This window comes from Amblyraja radiata, chromosome 6 (genome assembly GCF_010909765.2).
Source record: "Amblyraja radiata isolate CabotCenter1 chromosome 6, sAmbRad1.1.pri, whole genome shotgun sequence".
NCBI lineage: Eukaryota > Metazoa > Chordata > Chondrichthyes > Rajiformes > Rajidae > Amblyraja > Amblyraja radiata.
The window spans coordinates 30,714,165-30,738,540 of NC_045961.1; the positions used below are offsets into that span (position 1 = coordinate 30,714,165).

Here is a 24,376-nt window from a genome sequence, read left to right on the forward strand (position 1 = left end):
ATGTCTTTATTCGGTTGAATACAGGTGTTGGTAGACCATAGCTGGGACAAACCACTCATTTTTAAATTACACAAGTGCAGACCCGTTGGATCTGTTTCCCCAACGGCGTTTGCGGGGGGGGGGGGGGGTGAGAAGAGGGGAGGGAGGGGAGGAGGAGGAGGAAACGGGATAGATTTGTGAGGGAAAGGAGAGCGGGGTAGGGGGTGAGAGATGGGGAGAGAGATGTGGGGTAGGGGGGATGGGGAGGGAGGGGAGGAGGGAGGGATGGGGAGAGGGGTGGGGGAGAGAGGGGAAAGAGTGGGGAGGGAGAGTGGAGGGGAACGGGGAGAGAAGTGGAAGAGTGGGGAGGGAGGAGGAGAGGGGTAGCGGGAGTGATGGAAGTGGGACAGAGGGGTAGGGGGAAGGGGGTGGGGGGAGAGAGGGAAGGGGTGGGGTAGAGTGGGAAGGGGGTGGGGAGAGAGGGATGGGAGAGGGGTGAGGAGAGGGGGAGGAGAGAGTGGGAGAGAAGTGGAAGAGTGGGGAGGGAGGGAGGGGTAGAGGGGTAGCGGGAGTGGTAGAAGAGGGACGGGGGAGTGGTGGAAGAGGGACAGAGGGGTAGGGGAAGGGGTGGGGGAGAGAGGGGAAGGGAGGGGAAGAGAGAGGGGTGGGGGAGGGAGAGACGTCGGGTAAGGGGATAGAAGTGGAAGAGTGGGGAGGGAGGGGTAGGGGGAGTGGTGAAAGAGGGACAGAGGGGTAGGGGTAAGGGGGTGGTGGTAGAGAGGGAAGGGGGGTGGGGGAGAGAGGGATGGGTGGGAGAGGGAGAGGGGTGTGGAGAGGGAAACATAGAAATTAAGTGCAGGAGTAGGCCATTCAGCCCTTCTAGCCTACACCACCATTCAATATGATCATGGCTGATCATCCAACTCAGTATCCTGTACCTGCCTTCTCTCCATACCCCCTGATCCCTTTAGCCACAAGGGCCACATCTAACTCCCTCTTAAATATAGCCAATGAACTGACCTCAACTACCTTCTGTGGCAGAGAATTCCAGAGATTCACCACTCTCTGTGTGAAAAATGTTTTTCTCATCTCTGTCCTAAAGGATTTCCCCCTTATCCTTAAACTGTGACCCCTTGTTCTGGTCTTCCCCAACATCCAGAACAATCTTCCTGCATCTAGCCTGTCCAACCCCTTAAGAATTTTATGCGTTTCTATAAGATACCCCCTCAATCTTCTAAAATCTAGCGAGTACAAGCCGAGTCTATCCAGTCTTTCTTCATATGAAAGTCCTGACATTCCAGGAATCAGTCTGGTGAACCTTCTCTGTACTTCATGTATGGCAAGAATGTCTTTGAGCATTGGGCATTGTGACAGCACACGATGGGATGTTCACCAGAACACGCTGGTGCTGCTTCTATGGGTGAGAAGCCAGTTTATTTTTGAAATATTGGGGGGGGGGGGGGGGGATTTGATTAAAAACGTGTACTTAAACACGACGAAATGTAATGAGGAGCGGATACTTAGAAAGAAAAGTGAAATCTCTACCGAAATGGAAAAGATGTCGGCGATTCTGGGTCTGGTTTCGGAGTTGCAGTGAATCAAAGGAAGAAATGCAGCCGGCAGCCGCCCATGTAAATGGATCCATTCCGATTGGACATCTGCGAGCATTGGGCATTGTGATTGGACATCTGCGAGCATTGGGCATTGTGACATCACACGATGGAAACGAATCAAAAGGCAGAAAGGCAGATGGACGGACGGCAGGCGACAGGCACACAGTTTTATATAATAATAGATTTCAGGAGGCATAAGCGGGTGAGATGAATTTTGCCCAATGTAGCAAAAAAACATTAAAAGATACAGTCAGATAGGAGAGGAATAAGGTAACAACCAAGATAAATGCAATGAGTCAAGACCAAATTTTACATATGGTCAGAAATTCACTGAGATTTAAATCGTGAAGATCTGTGAATTATCTTACCATCATTTTTACCAGTTTTCTTTTGAAATTAACATTCGACTGCCTCATTACATCCATACCAACCTTCAATCCCTCAGCTATTGCAGATAATCTAACATTAAATCAGGACGGCCACATCGCACAGACACAAAGTACAATAAATTCTAACTCACTTCACGCTCCCATGCAGTTTAACATGAGCTGCAGACCGAACCAGCCCGAGATCAACAAACTCACCCACCATCCCACTCTGGAGGAGAGCGTGCTGGTCATTATGCAAGCAGCTGACAGACAAAATCTGTCATGGTAATGGAGAAAATAGCAAATGATCACACCTGACCATCTGTCTTGCATTCTATTTCCCATTTGTCTCTTATACTTTACACATTGTCAATCTTTGTTCCCCACATTGCCCTTTTCATTCTATTCTATTCTATTCCATGGCATTTCCTGGATAGGTAGTATCAGGTGAACAGAAAGAGAGCAATGAAATTCACACCCTCTGAAGCCTTATAGGCAGCTTTAAGTGAAGAAAGGGTTGTGGAGTTAGTGCAGGAGGATAATGCCGAGGAAAAGGCTAAGCTATTATCGTATGGAATGAGAAAATAGGACTTTTCTGCTTTCATTTCTTACTAGACCAAGTGCGAACCCGTTGGACCCACTCCCCCAATGCCATATTCCACCAAACAGCGCATGTGCGGCTGCCACGTTCAAAGTTGTGCCGTTGACGGCTGAAATTAAGTTAAAGTTCATTAAGTGAATAGAGGACCGGAGGAGGCGTTTGTAAAGTAGAAGGAAACTTACCCGTGGAGCCGGTGGGTCCCATTGTGGGGCCAGGCAAGTACACGCGAAAACAAAAAAATGACAATTTAAAAAAAATCATATTTGAGATCCCATTGTGACGTCAGACACAGCTGATGAACAGGGCAAGTGGAAAGTGTTTTTTTTACTCACCACTCATCCATACCCCCCCCCCCCCCCCAACTGCACAGGGGCAGCTCATTTCCCAATATCCCTCAGCACTCCCTCCCTTCCTCTGCACCCTCCCTCTTTTTAAACTTTAAAAAATTGACTTAAAAAAAATCCAATTGCACTTGCTGCCAGGACTCAGTGTCCTGTGATTTGCAACATTGTAGCAGGCAGGACCAGCAAGAGCAATTGGATCTTTTACAGTGAAAAGTTAAGTGAACAGTTTATGTAAATGAGATCCCATTGTGATGTCATAGCTGCTAACTGCCACTGTGACCTGAACTGATTTTTCTCAAACTGGATTTTGTAAAGTTCAAAATGTGATTAACATAAAATATACCATCAATCTGAACGAAACTTGATACAACACAACACGGGACAATGGTGAGTAAAGTGGTCCAAAAATTGTAGCGCTGTCCCATAGTCAGGGTGCCGCCTCACCCGAGAAACTCAGCGGGTGAGGCAGCATCTATGAAGCAAAGGAAATAGGCGACGTTTTGGGTCGAGACCCTTCTTCAAACTGATGTGAGGGTGCAGGGGGTGGGAAGCAGAAAGGAAGAAGCGGAGACAGTGGGCTGAGGGAGCTGGGAAGTGGAGGAGAAAGCAGGGACTACCTGAAATTGGAGGTCAATTTTCATACCACTGGGGTGTAAACTGCCCAAGCAAAATATGAGGTGCTGCTCCTCCAATTTACAGTGGGCCTGACTCTGGCCATGGAGGAGGCCCAGAACAGAAAAGTCGGATTCGGAATGGGAGGGGGAGTTGAAGTGCTGAGCCACCGGAAGATGAGGTTGGTTATTGCGAACCGAGCGGAGGTATTGGGCAAAGCGATCGCCAAGCCTCTGCTTAGTCTCACCGTTGTAGAGCAGCTGACATCTAGAGCAGCGGATGCAATAGATGAGGTTGGAGGAGGTGCACGTGAACCTCTGCTGCACCTGGAAAGACTGCTTGGGTCCTTGAATGGAGTGAAGGGGGGAGGTAAAGCGACAAGTGTAGCACTTCCTGCGGTTGCAAGGGAAAGTGCCAGGAGAGGGGGTGGGAAGGGTGGGAAGGGACGAAATGACCAGGGAGTTACAGAAGGAGCGGTCTCTGCGGAAAGCCGACAGGGGAGGAGTTGGGAAGATGTGGCCGGTGGTGGGATCCCGTTGGTAGACAAAGCTGTAGAAAATCAGCGGGTGAGGCATCATCTATGGAGCGAAGGAATAGGCGACTTTTTCGGGTCGAGACCCTTCTTCTGATGTCGGGGGGGTGGGGGGCTGGTCAGGAAAAAGAAAGGAAGAGGCAGAGACAGTAGGCTGTGGGAGAGCTGGCAATGGGAGAGGAAGAAGGTTAGAAAGCAAGGACTACCTGAAATTGGAGAAGCCAATGTTCAATGTTGGGGTGTAAATTACCCAAGCAAAATATGAGGTGCTGCTCCTCCAATTAGCGGTGGGCCTCACTCTGGCCATGGAGGTGGTCCAGGACAGAAAGGTCGAATTCGGAATGGGAGATGGAGTTGAGGTGCTGAAGATAAGGTTGGTTATTGCGAACTGAGTGTAGGTGTTGGGCGAAGTGATCGCCAAGCCTGCACTTGGTCTCACTGAGGTTGATCATACGCTGAATAATCCAACCAGAATTTTGTTTGGAAGTGGAAAGAAATAATGGAAATTGCATTAATTGCAACGTGTAAAAGGAGATGAGATACTGTATTGTCATTTTGCTGCATGTCATTGTGGTATATATCATGTCTTGATTGGTGAATATGTTTAGTTTGTGACTTTATTTGAAGCAGAAATAATACGTGAATGCTTCATTGACCATAATTCTGAATGGTAACTACACACTTCGTCCGAGCACATTATCGCACGTGTCATGCAAGCCGTCTTAAATGACCACCTAAACTGTAATTTGGCAACCTAAAAAGCTGCCAAGGTTGCCCGGCTGGCAACAGGGAAAAAAAGTTAAGCGAGAGCCCTGAAGGTGGTCCAAAAATTGTATGACTATCATACCAGACAGACAGACAGACAGACAGACAGACAGACAGACAGACAGACAGACAGACAGATGTCCTTAGCAACATGGTAATGAAGATTTTCACACAGTAAAATCACTTCAGAAAACAAGGTAGAGGATAGGAAGCTCGGGTGCCCATGTGTTAGAGGCAAAGACACCTCAGAGAATTAACAATAATTAATTTCATAAGCAGCCTACCAAAGATTCATACCCTCTCTGGCTGCTCCCCCGCAGTGATTACACTTGCTCTCCAGTTCTACGACCGTGTTTTAACCCCGACTCCATACCACAGCCACGCTTATTTTTTTGGTGCTTGCCTGTGGCTCCATCTTCCACCTCGGGGCTTCCAACCCTGGTTCTAGACTAGCTCGGACCCAACCCGGATTACAGGTATGCATAGTCAATCCCACAACTTCTCACAACAGGCCTCCTTCCGTGCCTTGCTTTGCACATTGCTTGCGATGCGCTTGCACCAGCAGGCCCTCGCTCTGGATCTCCTGCAGCTCACCCAGACCTGCAATGGAGCCCAACTTTACTTCATTCTACGCCAGATTCACGGCCTCAACAAACGCTTACTTGCCTGCCTGGACTCTACTAAGGATCACAAGTTTGTCCACCTCCAGACCAGTCCTTCCACCGATATTCCTCGACTCGACCACCTGCAGGCCCGAGGCCGTGACCCACGATGCCATCGCCGCCACAAGGAGCAGCACTAACATCCACCGCCTCTCAAATCATCACCGCCTTCCTGGGACCACTGCCGCTGCCACTGGCCCTCACTGCCTCCCTGGGGCCACCGATGCTGCTGCTAATCATCACTGCCTGTTCATTCCATTCCTTAAGGGTCACAGGCTATTTGAGGGCAGTGATAGTTTGGTACATTAAGTTGCGGGTTGCAGCATAACTCTTGCTGTAGGATTATTCTCCAGTTGTACTGGCCCTTTGGTGGAACCATTAGTTAGGAGCTTAGAGGATAGCATTTATCCCCAAACAGGCACCCATTAATCTACTGTGGAGGTTAAATGGTGGAGAGCACACCAAACCGACAGCATCATGTCCTGCAAGGGGCCACTAGATTGGTCTGTGTGTCTGCTCTCGGTCAAGGAAGAAGATAGCAGTTTAGTATTACTGCTGAATCACATAATACTTGCCCAGAGTTGGTGAAACGTGTTTCTTGAGGCAATGCCTCTTGCCGAGAGTAGGTGAATCGAGGACCAGAGGACATAGGTTTAATGTGAAGGGGAAAAGATTTTTAGGAATCTGAGGGGTAACTTTTTCACACAAAGGGTTGTGGCATGATCAGCCATGATCACATTGAATGGCGGTGCTGGCCCAAAGGGCCAAATAGCCTACTCCTGCACCTATTGTCTATTGTATGGGACAAGCTGCCAGAGGAGGTAGTTGAGGCAGGGACTATCCCAACACTTAAGAAGCAGTTAGACAGTTACATGGATAGGACAGGTTTGGAGGGATATGGACTAAATGCTGGCAGGTGGGACTAGTGTAGCCGGGACACGTTGGCCAGTGCGAGCAAGTTGGGCCGAAGGGCGTGTTTCCTCGCTGCATCACTCTATGACTCTATGTCTCTAATACCTCTGATTTTCCACATGCAGCAGTGCCTTGGAAGTTAATAAATACAGTAACTGGTGTGGAAAAGAGCACCCATCTGCACAGATGCAGAACTGAAGCAATCCACGGCACCGTCATCATGTTTGCTGTGCATTTCTTGCATTTAACCAATTCTTATTTGTTCTACTTTAATGTGCTCAGCTGAACACATTATCTGGTGACTGCTTCCAAACGATTAATACTGGCACACTGGGCAGCACTGCACCAAGTAAACAAATCCAACATTATGATAAAAGGAGAAATGCCAAACAATTTCAGCATATGTTAAGTTGTGAATGAAAAGTTAAAATAGCCTCAGAACTCTGTTTAGAATTCAAGCACATTGCCAAGTCCAAAAGGTCAGAATAAAATTCCCAATGAATCCCACATATAATGTAACATTGATGAGGGGAAAATAGGTTATAGCCTGGGGAAGTTTGTGGATAAACAGATCCTACCAACGTGAAAGCTCATTTCACAGTTCACCTGCAATAACTTTTAACTCTTAAGCATTCATCCCATTTGCACTCTCACAGTCAACACTATCTGCAATCTTTAGATGTGCCAAATTCTAAAGTGCCTGCTTCTCCCTCAGAAAATTTCAATCAAATATATAAATAAATAATTCATTATCCATCTGCAGCAGACCACAAATACATTGCATAAATTGCCTAACAAATGCGGTGCAGGTGTAATCGTGTAGATAATGCATCATTTGCACCACTGAATAACACTGTAACTTAATCAACTTGAAAGTTAATCAATGTTAACTGGTGTACAGCTATTTGACCTAATTTTTCACATCATCGCTAAAGCTCAATGTGTAACTCACAAGGAAGAAGTTGATTTGGGGGTGAGGCGGCATGAATGTGTGCAAGAGTGTCACCTCCTGCACTTCAGTCTGCTTTCTCATTTACCATCTGATATTTTGTACAAATTTATTCCAGCTGATATCTGAACTTTCCTTGACCGCTGCCACTTCTATATGAATGGATAAGGGGAAGAAGTAGAGATGCAGCTCCAGAAACAAGTCTCTGCAACATGCAAAATAATGCTCAAAAGTCATTACCAAATACAAAAGAAACACATCGAATTGTGCCTGAACAAAAGTGATTTTAGACACAAAGTGCTGGAGTAACTCAGTGGGTCAGGCAGCATCTCTGGAAAACGTGGCAGGAGAAGTTTCCGGTCGAAACCCTTCAAAATGTCACTTATCCATGTCGTCCAGATATGCAACCTGACCCACTGAGCTACTCCAGCACTTTGTGTCTATTTTTGTAAACCAACATCTGCAGTTCCTTATTTCTAAAATGGATTTTAGACTGTGGTGACAAAACACTTGTTCAAGAACACTTTTATCAGGTCTATTTAAGGGGAAATAGGAAGCTGGAGAAGCTGAATGAGTTAGAGAAGTAACTCTATAGCATGGGCCAAGGTAGATAAAACTAGGACCACTCCTTCAAAGGTAGACTGAAGAGGTAAAGGATAATGAAAATTAAAGGAACAGTTCAGACTTATAGCAGCAGAAATTGTGAGAAAAGTGCAAGAGAAAATTAAATACAACTAAGTCTAAATCTGAAAGGTGCTGGAAGGGTTGAACCAATTCTTATACTCTTCAATGTTCAATGGTTCTATATTGTCACCTATGCACTGCACAGTGAAATCTTGCCATATTTTGGCACTATTTACAAAAGAAAAAGTTCAAAGTCAAAAGACTGGTCCACATATTGGATGTACTGGAGCACACCCGATCCAGGTAAGCCCCAGCCTGCTACAGGGCATTCTCCCCTGCAATATCCATTGGAGACCAAGAGGAATAGAAGAGGTTTCAGTGACCAGACAAACTAATATAAGGCTGGGTAGGTGATATTGTGGAGTAGAAACTAAAGAATATATGTATACCTGAATTTATGAAATTAGACTATATTCAAAAGTGTATCAATGTCTGAAGGAGGGTTTCGACCCGAAACGTTGCCTCAAAAAAAGAGAGGAGGCACCATCTTGGGGAACGGCTGCTAACCAGCAGCCGTCCGTTTAACTCACTTTTATTTTGGAGTTTTAGTAAGTCCTGTCCTTTGTCTGTTGGAGAATGGACTTTTTAATGTGGGGGGAAGGAGGTAATTATACTTCTAGGTCCCTACCTGGTCAGTGAGGCAGCTTTTTCTCCGGGCTGCCCCGTCGACCCGTCCTCGTGGCCTACCAGCGGGCGTGGAGCGCCGTTTCCTGGCGGGGACCGCCCAGCACCTCGGCCTCGGTGGCGGCACAGCGCTGGGGCGCTATCGTGGAGCGGAGCGGGCGATGCATTGCCTGGGTCGCCGCGCTGGATCGACGCGCTGGAGCTCCGGTGAGCTGTGACCGCCGAGATCAACACCTCCGGGCTGCGTGTCTGCGGAGCGGGCGGCGCCGACTCTAACATCGGGAGCCTGGGAGCTCCAAACCGGCGCGGCCTTGTCGGCTTCGGAAGCCGCGGTCCCCAGTCAGGAAGCGGCCGTTCCAGGTGGCCCAGCCACTGAGAGTACTCTCCCGATGCCGGGGAACACCACCCGGCGAGAACGGCCAGGAACATCGGGCCTCCGTAGAGGCAATAGCGGTGGCCTCAATAGGCCTGACTTTGGGTGAACTGGGGATGGGGACTGGACATTGTGCCATCCCCCACAGTGGTAACCATTGTGGGGGGATGATTTTTTTGTGTGTAAGTAAACATGTTAGTCTGTGTCCAAGATGGCTGTCGGAAGGGAGAGTGGACGCTGGCGCGCTTTAGCTGCCGCTGCTCTCTCTTCACATTGTGTTTTTGGATTGAATTATGTTTTTAATTTGTGTTTTGGTGATGTCTTTATTATTTATTTTATTCCGATTTTATGTTTTATTATTCTTGTTAATCTCTGTAAGGTGTCCTTGAGATTTTTTAAAGGCACCCAAAAATAAAATGTATTATTATTTATTATTATTTCCTTCGCTCCATAGATGCTGCCTCACCCGCTGAGTTTCTCCAGCATTCTTGTCTACCTATCACCCAGTACATATCACCAATGACCGAACTGTAAAATGAGAAAGTGCCAAACCATTATTTGGTTCCTTTCTCAGTTCTCAATTAATTTAAATTCTTCATAAGATGTTGATAAATAAAGATTAATGATTGTAATGCAAACTCATGACAATCAAAATTAGATTGTACTCAGTGCTAAGTGCAAGTTGTCTGAGCTTAATGCTAAGATTAATATTCGTACTTATTTCAGGTCATTAAATCAATCGAAATAAATCTTTTAATTTCCATAATAACTTCCTTCTTTATAAAGCACCACAGCAAATGTTTGAAAATATACCACGACTTACCCAAATCTGGATCTGTTGCTTCAACCTTTGTTAGCAAAACCTTTATTACAGTGTTCTCGGACACAGGTTCAGTATAATGATCGGAGGTGAATACTGGTGGATTATCATTCACGTCCTCCAGAGTCAGAACTACTCCCGACTGGCAGTAACGGCCCCCTCCATCTGATGCTCTGGCAATCAAATTGTACACTTGTGTTTCCTCACGGTCTAAAGCTGATAATGTTTTAAGTTCACCTATGGGACCAATTGCAATAAATAAATGATTTGTAATGGATAATAATATAGAAACATAGAAAATAGGTGCAGGAGCAGGCCATTCAGCTCTTCGAGCTAGCACCGCCATTCAGTATGATCATGGCTGATCGTCCAAAATCAGTACCCTGTTCCTGCTTTCTCCCCATATCCCTTGATTCAGTTACCCCTAAGAGCTATATCTAATTCTCTCTTGAAAATATCCAGTGAATTAGCCATATATAATTGGCTATTTTTCATTATCTAGAAATTAAATCTTAAAATATTCACATAAATTATTAAGTTGTACAGAATGATTTAAAAAAAGGGAGTACTATACTAATTTTTTGATAGAAATAAAGTTAAAAGCTAGTGTGTTAAAAGCTTATGACACATGCATCTGTTATCCCATACAATGGGATGGAGCTGCACAATCCAGATTGCCTTTCATGTTTTCATCCACGTTTGTCCTGTGGCCATGCATTTTATTTCACTGATCAAGCTTCAGATTTACTTGCCATGGGGGTTTGCCACGAGGTAGAGGGGCTTGCCAATGGTAATCAGGCCTTGGTTTTAGCCCCAAGGCCTCTTCTCCCGACGGCCCTGATGACCTTTTCACAGTTCACTACTGTCCAAGACTTTTTTTTGCCCATTTCCACATTGCATTACACTTGGAAGTTAGGAAGGGGTTGATCTCCATACTACAGCTAGTCAGTGGATCTCCTTGAATCCTTCAGCTAGTGAACGTCAAACTTTAGCCCAATGATATGCTCTGTGCAGGCATGTTATACTTATATATAATGACAAGCTAAAATTAATACTATGTGAGGTTTTTATTTGCTGAAACAATGTGTATATCTTCCGAAGTGCAATGTTAAAAGCTATTCAAATTTCAACTGTTTTCCACCTTTACCTTTGAAATACTGTGCTAGCACATGATATCCTCATACATAGTAATATGGGATTTGCTAAAGTCCACTAATCCTATCAGTCTTTTATAATCTGTTCCCTTACCTGTAATAGTTACTGTCACATTATCTGTTCTTTCTCGTCTTCAACTAATCTTTAAGCCCACTACAAAATTCATTGTGCACTTTTGCTATGGTGCATAAATATTGGTAACATTTGCCCATCAAGTTTGTACAACCAAAGAACTGCCCCCTTGCAAAAAATAGGTTTGGAAATTTTCTTGGCTCTGCAATAATTTTGAAATAAAAAATGGAAGTATTCTAGTCAGGATATCTCGATCACTTAGCCAGTCCTTTTACGCTTTGAGCAAAATTTAAGTGCAGTACATTTGTTGTCAAGTTCCTATGAAGATCACTTTTTTACACCAATTTTTAAAACAAAAAGAAAAAATCTGCTTTAAGCTTGCATGTCCACTTACCACTTTCTGGTTCAAGAAAAAATTTATCTGACCCAGTTCCATGCAAAGAATACTGTATTTCTGCATTAGATCCAAGGTCAGCATCATGAGCATGAATCCTTAGAATAACTCTATTTGGTGGAATATCTTCCACTATTGTCTCTGTGTAGGTGACCTGCAAGTATTTAATGGCAACACATTTTATTTGAGACATACACACACATGTAGTTTAATCACATAACATCAGAATGGTAAATAACAATTTCTCACAATTCCCAAAAAATAGTAGAGAAGTGGAATAAGGAATTATTTACCTGATCACACACTGGGTTGTTGTCATTGGCGTCTAATACGCTGACTTCTACCACTGCTCTTGATACGAAGAGTCCATCAGTGGCTGTAATATTCAAAAGATAAATATCCTGCTCCTCCCGGTCTAATGGTCTCTTCACATAGACTTTCCACTCATTCTGAACCAGACCAAGTGCAAATTTTCCTTTAGGATTTCCTCCTAAAAATGCATTTATAGAAAAATTAGAATAGTTAAATTGCAAACATTGGAAAATATTTCTCAATGCCAACAAAGTATTATCAAATGAAAATCAGTTTTCTAGTAAGATATGTGCCACACAGACCAGTTTATTAATAGCTCTTTCAAATGTTTAATGTTACAGGGGAATTATGTTTTCACTCATTTTGACATCAATGGTGTACAACTGTTCATTCAATAATACTCAAATCAAGTGCAACCGAGTCAGATGCAAAGTAAAATTATCTTTAAGTGAACCAATAATACAGCTGAAACCACTTCAGAGAATTGATCTTAACAAATATCAAAAAAAACTCATAAATGCATATCAAGGACTGCGGCAACTAACCAACTAAATGTAATTACTGTTACACTTTACAGCTACAGAGTTCAATCTTCCCGTTTTCCTTGTTAGTGCCATAAATAGTGCAGGCTCTCTCGAGATCTATTGTAAATAAAGCTTGGAGATTATTACACATGGAGCTCAGATCCTACTGCTCTATGATAACAATTCAGTTTACAGCTTCCAACTGTAAATAAGCATGAACATTTTAATCCTGAAACCAGGCTCTTTTCTGGGATGTCAAAATCAGGTTTAAAAATCCAAAGCTCAATACAAGTCTCTCAAGACCACTATCCAAATGAAAGATGTTCTTGAAGGATGGAATTTAATGTAAACTTCAAAATGATAATTACGTTCAGTGTTATATGATCTACAAGACTAGATTAAGGGGGTGAAGAACATTTATGCTTGATCACTTGTGAAAAAAACATGCAATTCAGTATTAGCTGCTCAATACGCTCCCCTCCAAAATTTGGATCCATTGACTCCCACCTGCTTTATTTCTGAAATTCTCCAGGGGATTTAGATGCACTTACTCAACATCAGGCTTTTAATCTCAATATATATTGCTTCAAAAAATATGAACACCGATTTTGTAGTTTAACTATCCTGCCATATATTTTCCAGGCTGGGAAAATCAGGATGGGAAGACAGTTGCAATTGCTGGTGCTGAAGGCATAACACAAAACATGCCACAAAAAAGCTAAAACCTCACACTACATTCTTACTTGTTTATGTGAAAGGATATATTCATAGTTGTTGGTAAGAGCTCATTTTAACAACTAGAAGTCATTTCTATAACTTTGGAGGATTGTACTTCAGATCTCCAGTTTACAGCATGAGAGTGATTATGCTGTGAAATATTGGATATGGATCATGATGATTACGTGCAGCATCGGGAGCACTAACAGTCACACAGCCAACACAAGCAGCAGAGCTGCAGCTGTACAAGGCAGAATCAGCAGAGCCTCTGCTTGTGGGGGAAATTCACTCTTTGCAAGGACATTGGGCAAGGGATACATTTTTCTTTTTTTTTAAATTTAAAAAAAAATTATATTTTTATTAGAAGCAGTGTACAAAATAATAAACCGCAGCATATGACATAATCCATTTATTGTACAGCTTCCATTTTAATTTTAGCAAAGATGAAATAGAAAGAGAGAAAGAGCAAGAAAGAAAGAAAGTGAAAGAGAAAGTGAATGTGTAAGAATAGAACCCCTAAACTACCAAATGAGTGTAGTCAAAGAGTGAGTAAGTAAAAACTTAAAGAAATAAAAAAACAAAAACGGAAAAAATAAATAAATAAAAGTGTTGATATACCTGCTTCATTTCTCTCCCCACCCATCACCCAGTCCGTAAATCGGTTTAATTCCGAAGTTGTGTTGTACCATACTATCCTTTTAATGAAACAATGAAAGGAATCCATATCTTTGAAAATTGCTCTGAGTTTCCTGCTAAGACAAGTCTCATATCTTCAAGATGTAGCGTCTCCGACATGTTTGTAATCCACATTTTAAGAGTTGGGGGAGATGTATTTTTCCAAGTATACGTTTTTTCGCCACTATCAAGCCATAATTAAGGAAACGTCTTTGAAATATTGATAGCTCAGGGCAGGCTTCTGCTGTTCCGAAAATAATCAGTTCTGTATGGGGGTCCAGTTTTGTTTTTAATGATTTTGAGAAAATTTCAAAGATTCTTTTCCAAACGTTATGTCGTTTTATGCAAGAGGCAAAGGAGTGTGTTATAGTTGCTTCTTGAAGGAGACATTTATCACAAATAGGAGATACATTTGAAAAAATCTTGTTCAGTAGTCTTTGAGTAGTAGTCTGTGCAGTATTTTGAATTGGATTAAAATGTGTCTAACATTAATCGAACAATTATGTATATATAAGAGAGATTTTTCCCATCTGTCTTTGGAAATATTTAGGCCTAGTTCCTCTTCCCATTCTCCTCTAACTGCGTCTGACGATGGAATTTCTATATTTAGAAGGGTATTATACAAGTATGATGTTAGATTGTTTGACTGAGTTTCTATTCATACCTTCGTCTAATATATCCGGCAGCAGAGTTTGATAATCGTGGGTATATGTTTTCAAATAATCTCGAATTTGAAGATATCTAAAATATTGATCACCTTTCAGACTGTATTTCGACTGTAATTTCTGAAATGACAGGAGATTTCCCATCTCGGGATACATTTTTTAATAGACAATAGGTGCAGGAGTAGGCCATTTGGCCCTTCGAGCCAGCACCGCCATTTAATGTGATCATGGCGTCAGTACTCCGTTCCTGCCGTCTCCCCATATCCCCTGACTCCGCTATCTTTAAGAGCCCTATCTAGCTCTTTCTTGAAAGTATCCAGAGAACTGGCCTCCACCGCCCTCTGAGGCAGAGAATTCCACAGACTCACAACTCTCTGTGTAAAAAAGTGTTTCCTTGTCTCCGTTCGAAATGGCTTACCTTTTATTCTTAAACTGTGGCTCCTGGTTCTGGACCCCCAACATCGCGAACATGTATCCTGCCTCTAGCGTGTCCAAACACTTAATAATCTTATATGTTTCAATAAGATATCCTCTCATCCTTCTAAACACCAGAGTATACAAGCCCAGCCGCTCCATTCTCTCAGCATATTACAGTCCCGCCATCCTGGAATTAACCTTGTAAACCTACGCTGCACTCCGTCAATAGTAAGAATGTCCTTCCTCAAATTAGGGGACCAAAACTGCACACAATACTCCATGTGTGGTCTCACCAGGGCCCTATACAACTGCAGAAGGACTTCTTTGTTCCTATACTCAACTCCTCTTGTTATAAAGGCCAACATCTCATTCGCTTTCTTCAAGGCCTGCTGTACCTGCAAGTTTATTCTCATAGACTGATGAACTAGGACCCCCAGATCCTGTTGTACTTCCCCTTTTCCCAACTTGACACCATTTAGATAGTAATCTGCCTTCCTGTTTTTGCTACCAAAGTAAATAACCTCACATTTATCCACATTAAACTGCATCTGCCATGCATCTGCCCACTCACCCAACCTGTCGAAGTCACCCTGCATTCTCATAGCATCCTCCTCACAGTTCACACTGCCACCCAGCTTTGTGGCATCTGCAAATTTGCTAATGTTACTTTGAATCCCTTCATCTAAATCATTGATGTATATTGTAAATAGCTGTGGTCCCAGCACCGAGCCTTGCGGCACCCCACTAGTCACTGCCTGCCATTCTGAAAGGGACCCGTTAATTCCTACTCTTTGTTTCCTGTCTGTCAACCAATTTTCTCTCCATGTCAGCACTCTACCCCCAATACCATGTGCCCTAATATTGCCCACTAATTTCCTATTTGGGACCTTATCAATAATTTTTCAGATATGTTGTAATATCAGTGTTTCAGGAGGATAGACACACAGTTCTGGAGTAACTCAGTGGGTCAGGCAGCATCTCTGGAGAAAATGGATGGGTAACGTTTCGGGTCGGGACCCTTCTCAGGAGGGTCGTGCACTAGGTGGCCCGCAGAAAGCAGAGCAACCAACTGTGCAATGTCGACATGCATTATGAGTGGTTTCTGAAACTTTTGACGATTACTCCAATGACACCTTCAGAATCTATTAACATGAGCTATGGCATACACAGAGGTTTAACAACTAATCCACACACAGATCACTTAAATGTAGTCATCGACCACAAGGACAAGGTGGGTGCAGGCTTCCCAACACTGCTATGGTGCCTCTGTCATCCTTGATCTTTTTGCACCTCAATGCCAAGTTACTGACTGCTTCCAAAGGATACTTCAAATATGAGGAATGAATGATAGCAATAATATAACGTGAAGCAACAAACGTTTCACAAGGCTTGTATAATTTTCTACATCTCTTTAGCACGTGAGGAAGAGAAGGGTTGGTAGATCCAGTGTAATCAGTGGGTGTGGAGGGCAGGCAGCAGCCCAAAAAATGATCAGTCCCAACAATTTACAAAGAGAGATCCCAAAGCGGATGTTCGGGACTTCTGTGAGTGGTTCAGCATCTGTTATGTGGTTGTCTGAACATTACCATTCCCGGGGCACCATGGAATTATTTTTCAGATGCCTCGGGCAATGCAGCCACCACCAGTGGAAATGTGGTATGTTGGTTGTGGTGCGTATTTTTGTTTTCTGTTTTGTTTTGCTTAGATCCAGCCAAAGTGAAGATGACTGGGCAATCCTCAAATCAATTAGACTCGGTGGTCACACTGCTGTAAATCACCAAGGTTGATTGTACTGTTATGGGAAAAAGTGGTTGTAGCATCTTTTCTCTCCCCTTTAAGAATATCTTCATTTTTCACTGCATTCCCTGGCATTTCCAAATACTTTCTTCTAAATTATCATTTAAAAAATCTCTTCACTCAAGTCCTTTATCCTTGACCCATTATTATATTTATATAAGCGGACGTTCCAGATATTCCAATGTCGCTGAAGTGTGTTCTCCCGACGCCGGAGTACCATCATCCGGCGAGAGGGCCTATAGCATCAGGCCGCCGTTGCGGCGACTGCGGAGGCCTCAAATAGGCCACGACCTCGGGTGAACTAAGCGAAGGACTGGACATTTTAGTGCCTTCCCTCACAGTGGAAAGTGTTGATTCTACTGTGGGGGGACGTTCATGGTAAATTCTATACCTGTAGTGTGTTGTGTCTTTTTTATTTTTTTATTTTATATGGATGTATGGTAATCTGATTTCTTCTCTGTAAAGCACTTTGGCTTCAACGTGATTTGATTTAAAAGTGCTATATATATAAAAACTACTTACTTACTTACTATATTTTTCCAATCCTTACATTGATTCCAATTTTGCTGTGGTTTGTATTTTTTAATTATTTTCCTACTCATTTCTAACTATTTTTCTGACACTTGGACTGTGCTTGTTGAGACATCATAGAACGATGTCCTGAGTTTAAAACGACTCAGAAAAAACGGAACCAATCATTAAATCTCAGTATCATATTTAGTTTATTACTGGTCGCCTTATTTGTGCCTTTATCATTTAATTTTGATTAAGTCATGGTGTAATGACTAATTCATTGCCAAGGCTTTATTTCACGTTTCGGATACTAACATCAGGTTAGGTTTATTTGAATAGAGAGGCAACCAGTGGCCCGATTCCAGTGCCCTTACTCCTGTTGAGTTTTAATAGCTCCACCACCGCTGACAGCGTGTTTCAGGCACTCACCACTCCGTGTAAAAACATTGTCCCTACACACCTCCTTTAAACTTTCCCTTAAAGTCATAGTGGAACTTTGTCAGTTCCATGCTGGGAACATGGTTCTGACTGTCTTTCCTAACTATCCGTCATTATTGTATTTACTACTATGAGGTCTCCCCTCAGCCTCCGATGCTCCAGAGGAAACATCCAGGCATCACCAAATCAGCCATCCGCCGCCTAGCTTGGCCAGGTGGGGTCAAACAGATCTCGGGTCTGATTCACGAGGAGAGCCGCAGGTGCTGACAGCTTTCCAGAAGATTGTGATCAGGATAGACTGGAGTGAATCAGCGGGACGGGCGGCATCTCTGGAGAGAAGGAATAGGTGACGTTTTCAAGAGAGAGTTAGATTTAGTTCCGAGGGCTGAGGTAATCAAGGGATATGGGGAAAAAGCCATAACGGGGTACTGATTTTGGATGATCATCCATAATCATATTAGAAACATAGAAACATAGAAACATAGAAATTAGGTGCAGGAGTAGGCCATTCGGCCCTTCGAGCCTGCACCGCCATTCAATATGATCATGGCTGATCATCCAACTCAGTTTAATATTGAATGGTGGAGCTGGCTCGAAGGGCCGAATGGCCTACTCCTGCACCTATTTTCTATGTTTTTCTATTTTCTAGAATTAAATGACTTAATATTTCTGTCTTTGTTGTGTTTGAAATATAAACCAAGGAGAAACGCTAGGATACATTCAGAAGAAAATCTCACCCTCTCTTTGTCTCAGGCTTTTTAAATTAGTACCTTGTTTTCCCTAACATTTCTCAGTTGTCTGCAAAGCTTTTCTATATGATCACTCATGAAGTCTATAATCTTACATGCAGATTTTGACTGCCTCTCTTTTAAAAAGTACTAACAATCAGAAATAATCAACCAGGCATTATGAGAAAAAATAGACAAAACTATTTTCCAGTTAGACTTGGGGAGAACAGTCAGCTCATCTGCAAATATTTAAATGATTATTCAAAATGCTTAAATAGATGTTTATTTCTGTCTTCTACTCAAACGTTTCAGCTTAATTTTCAGTCTCTATGAAAGTTTATAACTGAATGCAAATATTGAAGTTCTCAAGGATTTACCATGTGGCATGGCCAGTTCTGTGAAAGAGTTTTATTTCTGGCATAATATTTAAAAAAGCAGCATATAAAATTATATAAACTCTGGTTACACAAGTTATGCTTAAACTTTGAGGCATTTTGGTGTGGCTATGCCCAAATCAGTTGAAAAAGGTAAAATAATTGTACAAAATAGAATGGAATTTTCAATATTTCCTTTCAAGGAGGAATGAAAATTATTGGCTAAAACAATCTGCTTGGTTATCCTTCTGAAATTAGATTTAATATTTTTCAGTAAATGAAAATTGGTCGGTAGAATCTAATTATCGACATAACACCATACTGTCAGATGATTTCATTTTTAATGCAGCGCATCTTTAATAAACACTGCAATGGCGATGAATATACAAGAAAAATTATTTCACTGATTCTTCATCATGGTCAGAAAATTATCACAATTATGTAGATCTGTTATGGTTTGTCAGGATGAGGGTGTTGATGAAAGCACTAGTATACTTCATCCTTAGTTTTAAACTTTAGAGAAATGCAGCGTGGAAACAGGCCCATCGGACCATGGAGTCCGCGCCGACCAGTGATTACCCTGTACACTAACGCTATCCTACACATTAAGGACAATTAACCTACAAACCTGCATCGCTTTGGAGTGTGTGCGAAAACCAGAATACCCGGAGAATGCCCAGTTGGTCACAGAGAGAACGTGCTCCAGTAACTCTGTGCAGACAGCATCTGTAAGCAGGATCGAACTTGGCAAGGCAAGGCAAGGCAAGGCAACTTTATTTATATAGCACATTTCATACACGAGGCAGATTCAAAGTGCTTCACATAAAAACATGTCATACAATAAAATGAAATAATAAAATGAAATAAAATAGAAGATTTAAAAGAAAAGAAAAGCAAAATTAAAAATGCATTATAAAAAGTGCAAAAGTTAAAAGTGCAATGTAGTTAAGATTTAGCTGAAAGCTAAAGAGTAAACATAAAAGTTTTCAGTCTTATTTTAAAAGTGGTCAAAGTTGAGGCAAGTCTTAAATCTTCAGGAAGTTTATTCCAGCTATTTGTTGCATAGTAACTAAATCCTGCTTTCCCATGTTTTGTATTTACTCTGGGAATCACTAACTTGGGTCTCTGGCGTTGAAGGGCAGCAACTCTATTGTTGTGTCACTGTGCTGTAGTTGTCCTAAGAAGATGATGGTGGTCCTTTTATTTGAACTAGTGACTATTCTTAGTGATGGGTTCATAATTAATGGGCCTGTCCCACTTAGGAGATTTTTCAGGTGACTGGAACGGGGACTGTCAGAGTGGAACACATACACACATCGCCTGCTTCACCAGCCCGTTATGCAGGCGGGGGACAGGGCAAGCGGGGGGAGTGTTGTCTGAGTGAAATTCACACGGTGCTAAGCCAATGTGATACAGACACACACCGCGATGTAAGTCCTTTAAAAGAGGGGGCGAGAGGGAGGGGAGAGGGGGGAGAAGGGGGGGGCGAGAAGGATGGGGAAGAAGGAGTGGAGACAACTTTTAAGAAGCCAGAGATACACGGCTGTGAAGCTCGGCAGACATTAACATTACCGTTCGGTATTCCTTGATTCTGAAAACTACTGCTTACGTTTATTTTTCCCAATGAGCCAATGAAATTCACCGGTCAGCAGAGGCTACAACTTAAGAGAACCTACGAAAACCTTCGATCTCCTGGCAACCCACTACCACTGCACCTATGGCACGAGAATTCTCGCTACTCTCCATGGCGGCTTCATCTGGTCTCCGCTAATTTTTCGCTGTCCTGTGCACGGCTGCCCAGCCAGCAGCTGTCTGTCTCTTCATCTTTTTATTTTTTATTTTAGTTAGTTAAGTGTTTTGTTTGGAGGTCTAGACTTTTTTATGTGGGGGGGGAGAAGGGGGAAACTACCTTTCAGGGTCCCTACCTGGTCGGAGAGGCGGCTTTTCTCCGGGCTGCAGCTTCAACCCGTCCTCGTGGCCTACCAGCGGGCCTGGAGCGGCTTTTCCTGTCGGGGACCGCCCAGAACCTCGGCTTCGGCGGCGGCACAGCGCTGGAGCGCTATCGCGGAGCGGGCGACGCCTTGCCCAGGTCGCCGCACTGGAGCTCCGGTGAGCTGAAGTTCGCTGAGGAAAACATCGCGGAGCTGCGGGACTGTGGAGCGATCAGCTGCGGGCGGCGGTGCTGACTTTACACCGGGAGCCTGGGATCTCTAGATGAGATCGCCAGTTGTGGAGCTCCAACCGGCGCGGCCTTGTTGGCTTTGGAAGCCGCGGCCTCCAGTACGGAAGCGGCCGTTCCAAGGTTCCCAGGCCGCTGAGAGGACCCTCCCGACGCTGGAGCAACATCACCGGGCGAGAACGGCCTGGAACATCGGGCGTCCGTAGAGGCAACTGTGGAGGCCTCAATAGGCCCGACTATGGGTGAACTGGGGTTGGGGACTGGACTTTGTGCCTTCCCTCATAATGGGAACCATTGTGGGGGGATGTTCTTTATGTTTAAAACTCTTATTAATGTTATGTCTGTATTCCTTCTTTATGTGCTGCAAAATGGCAAGAAGCATTTCACTTCACTACACCTAGGTGTATATGAATGTGACCAATAAAATACCTTTGATACCTTTGATACCTTTGATGAGGCCATGACTAGTTCCCAGAATGCGTGAACTTCTCACGACCATGAAGACGATTACCCGGCAACCACCCGCGAACATGTGGCGACCGCATAGTCTCCTGCAGTCGCCTAAAAAATTGCCTAATTGGGACAGGCCCATTACTGGGCCACACTGCAGTGTATTTACAGTTAATGGGATTGCTTTAAAATCAAACTCTCATATGTTTAGGGTCAAATACAGATAGTAGATTTCCTTCCCATCAGGGCAATAATGAACCAACTGGCTCTTTCGTGATGATCCATGAGTTTCATGATCACGTATTGATAACAGTTTATTTATGATTTGCACATTTTCAGACTGATTTGTTTGTTACTTCATAAATCTTTTATTAATTTAGTTACATAACTATATTACTTTTTATATTTACATCCTACATGCCATTCATTTTCTTCACTGCCTGCTGTACCTGCATGCTTACTTTCATAGACTGTTGTACAAGGATCCCCAGATCCCGTTGTACTTCCCCTTTTCCCAACGACGCCATTTAGATAGTAATCTGCCTTCCTGTTTTTGCTACCAAAGTGGATAACCTCACATTTATCCGCATTAAACTGCATCTGCCCACTCCCCCAACCTGTCCAAGTCACCCTGCATTCTCATAGCATCCTCCTCACAGTTCACACTGCCACCCAGCTTTGTGTCATCTGCAAATTTACTAATGTTCCTTTGAACCCGTTCATCCAAATCATCGATGTATATTGTAAATAGCTGCGGTCACAGCACCGAGCCTTGCGGTACCCCACTAGTCACTGCCTGCCATTCTGAAAGGGACCCGTTAATCCCTACTCTTTGTTTCCTGTCTGCCAACCACTTCTCTAGCCATGTCAGCAGTCTACCCCCAATACCATGTGCCCTAATTTTGCCCACTAATCTCCTTTGTGGGACCTTATCAAAAGCTTCCTGAAAGTTCAGGTACACTACATCCACTGGCTCTCCCTTGTCCATTTTCCTCGTTACATCTTCAAAAAATTCCAGAAGATTAGTCAAGCATGATTTCCCCCTCGTAAATCCATGCTGACTCGGACCGATCCTGTTACTGCGATCCAAATTTTTGGCTATCTCATCTTTTATATTTGACTCCAGCATCTTCCCCACCACCGATGTCAGGCTAACTGGTCTATAATTCCCTGATAATTCCCTTATCAAAAGCTTTGTGAAAGTCCAGGTACACTACATCAACTGGTTCTCCCGTGTCCATTTTCCTAGTTACACCTTCAAAAAATTCCAGAAGATTAGTCAAGCATGATTTCCCCTTCGTAAATCCATGCTGACTCGGACCGATCCTGTTACTGCTATCCAAATGTTCGGCTATCTCATCTTTTATATTTGACTCCAGCATCTTCCCCACCACCGATGTCAGGCTAACTTGTCTATAATTCCCTGTTTTCTCTCTCCTGCCTTTCTTAAAAAGTGGGATAACATTAGCTACCCTCCAATCCACAGGAAATATGCAAGAGAACATCAGTGAAAGGCAAGGAAGGAAGGAATAAGGAACCCTGGATGATGAAAGTAGTTGAAGTTCTGGTCAACAAAAACAGGAAGGTTTAGGTCAAGTATAGGCAGCTGGGATCAAGTGTATCCTGGAGGAGGTTGGAGGATTGAGGAGCATCCTGAAGAGAGAAACCAAGAGGGCAAAAAGAGTCAATGAGAAAATCTTTGCAGATAAGATAAAGGAGAATCCAAAGAGATTTTGTAACTATATTCGGAAGAAAAGGGTGACTAAAGAGAAAATAGAGCCCTCAGAACCCAAGTGGTTAACATTGCATGGCACTTCAGAAATGGGACGGTCCTCGATCAATATTTCTCATCTTTTTTCTTCTGTGGAAAAATAAATGAAGACTAGGGAATTTCAGAAAGTTAATGGAGATGTCTTGAGGACAGTCTATATTACTGTCGAGGTCTTGCTGGATATCTGAAGATGCATGAAGGGAGATAAATCTCCCAGAGGTCTAACAGCTATACCTAAGGACACTGTGGGAAGCAAGAGAAGGAATTGTAGGAGTCCTGGATGAGATATATGAATCATTGTTATATACGGGTAATGCGCCATAAGACTAGAGGGTGGCTAATGCTGTGCCTTTTTGTTAAGAGGGGCTGCAAAGTAAAACATGGGAACTATTGACCAGAAATATGTGATAGGAAAGTTACTGGACAGGATTTTAAGGAATAAGATATACCTGCATCTGGAAAGACAGGGGTTGATTAAGGATAGTCAGCATGGTTTTGAGTGTTGGAAATTGTGTCTCACGTATTTGATTTAGTATTTTGAACCTAGAAGGTTGATGAGGGCAGGATCGTATGAGGGCAGGAACTTTAGCAAGGCCTTTCCTAAGGTTCCACATGGTGGGCTGCTCTGGCGGGTTAGATTGCATGGGATACAGGAAGAGCTAGCTAACTCGCTACAGAATTAGCTTCATATTAGGAAACAGAGGGTATTAGTGGAAAGTTGTTTATCAGACTAGAAGTCTGTAACTAGTGGTGTGGCTCAAGGATCAGTGCTTGGCCCATTACTGTTGGTGGTTATAGCACGATTTGGACCAGAATGTACAAGGCATGATTAATATGTTTGCAGATGACACTAAAATAGGCGATATTGTAGACAACAAAGATAGTTCTCAAGAATTACAGTGGCTGAGGAAATGGCAAATGGAATTTTATTCTGGTAAGTGTGAGTTGTTGCAATCTGATAACTCGAACCTGTACTCGCTGAAGTTTAGAAGAATGAAGGGGGACCTCATTGAAATGTACAGTATAGTGAAAGGCTTGGATAGAGTAGATGTGGAGAGGATGTTTCCACTAGTGGGAGAGTCTAGGACTAGAGGTCATAGCCTCAGAATTTAAGGATGTTCTTTTAGGAAGAAGATGAGGAGAAATTTCTTTAGTCAGAGGGTGGTGAATCTGTGGAATTCTTTGCCACAGAAGGCCGGGTGGACGCCGAGTCAGTGGATATTTTAAAGGCAGAGATAGATAGATTCTTGATTAGTACAGGTGTCAGAGGTTATGGGGAGAAGAGATAGATCAGCCATGATTGAATGGTGTAGATGATTGGCCAAATGGCCTAAATTCCTATTTCTTATGACCTTAT

At 43.2% G+C, this 24,376-nt stretch overlaps 1 protein-coding gene across 9 annotated transcripts in view; it reads right to left on the bottom strand.

Annotated features, from left to right (window-relative positions):
• Positions 1-24,376, bottom strand: part of fat3 (FAT atypical cadherin 3) — a 657,225-nt gene that overhangs the window by 92,594 nt on the left and 540,255 nt on the right. For all 9 annotated transcript variants that reach the window (XM_033022431.1, XM_033022433.1, XM_033022434.1 and 6 more), the window contains 3 exons: positions 11,753-11,949; positions 11,460-11,613; positions 9,842-10,075 (listed from right to left, as the gene is read on the bottom strand). In XM_033022431.1, the coding sequence (XP_032878322.1) occupies positions 9,842-10,075; positions 11,460-11,613; positions 11,753-11,949 (585 nt within the window). The remainder of the gene's footprint in view (positions 1-9,841; positions 10,076-11,459; positions 11,614-11,752; positions 11,950-24,376) is intronic.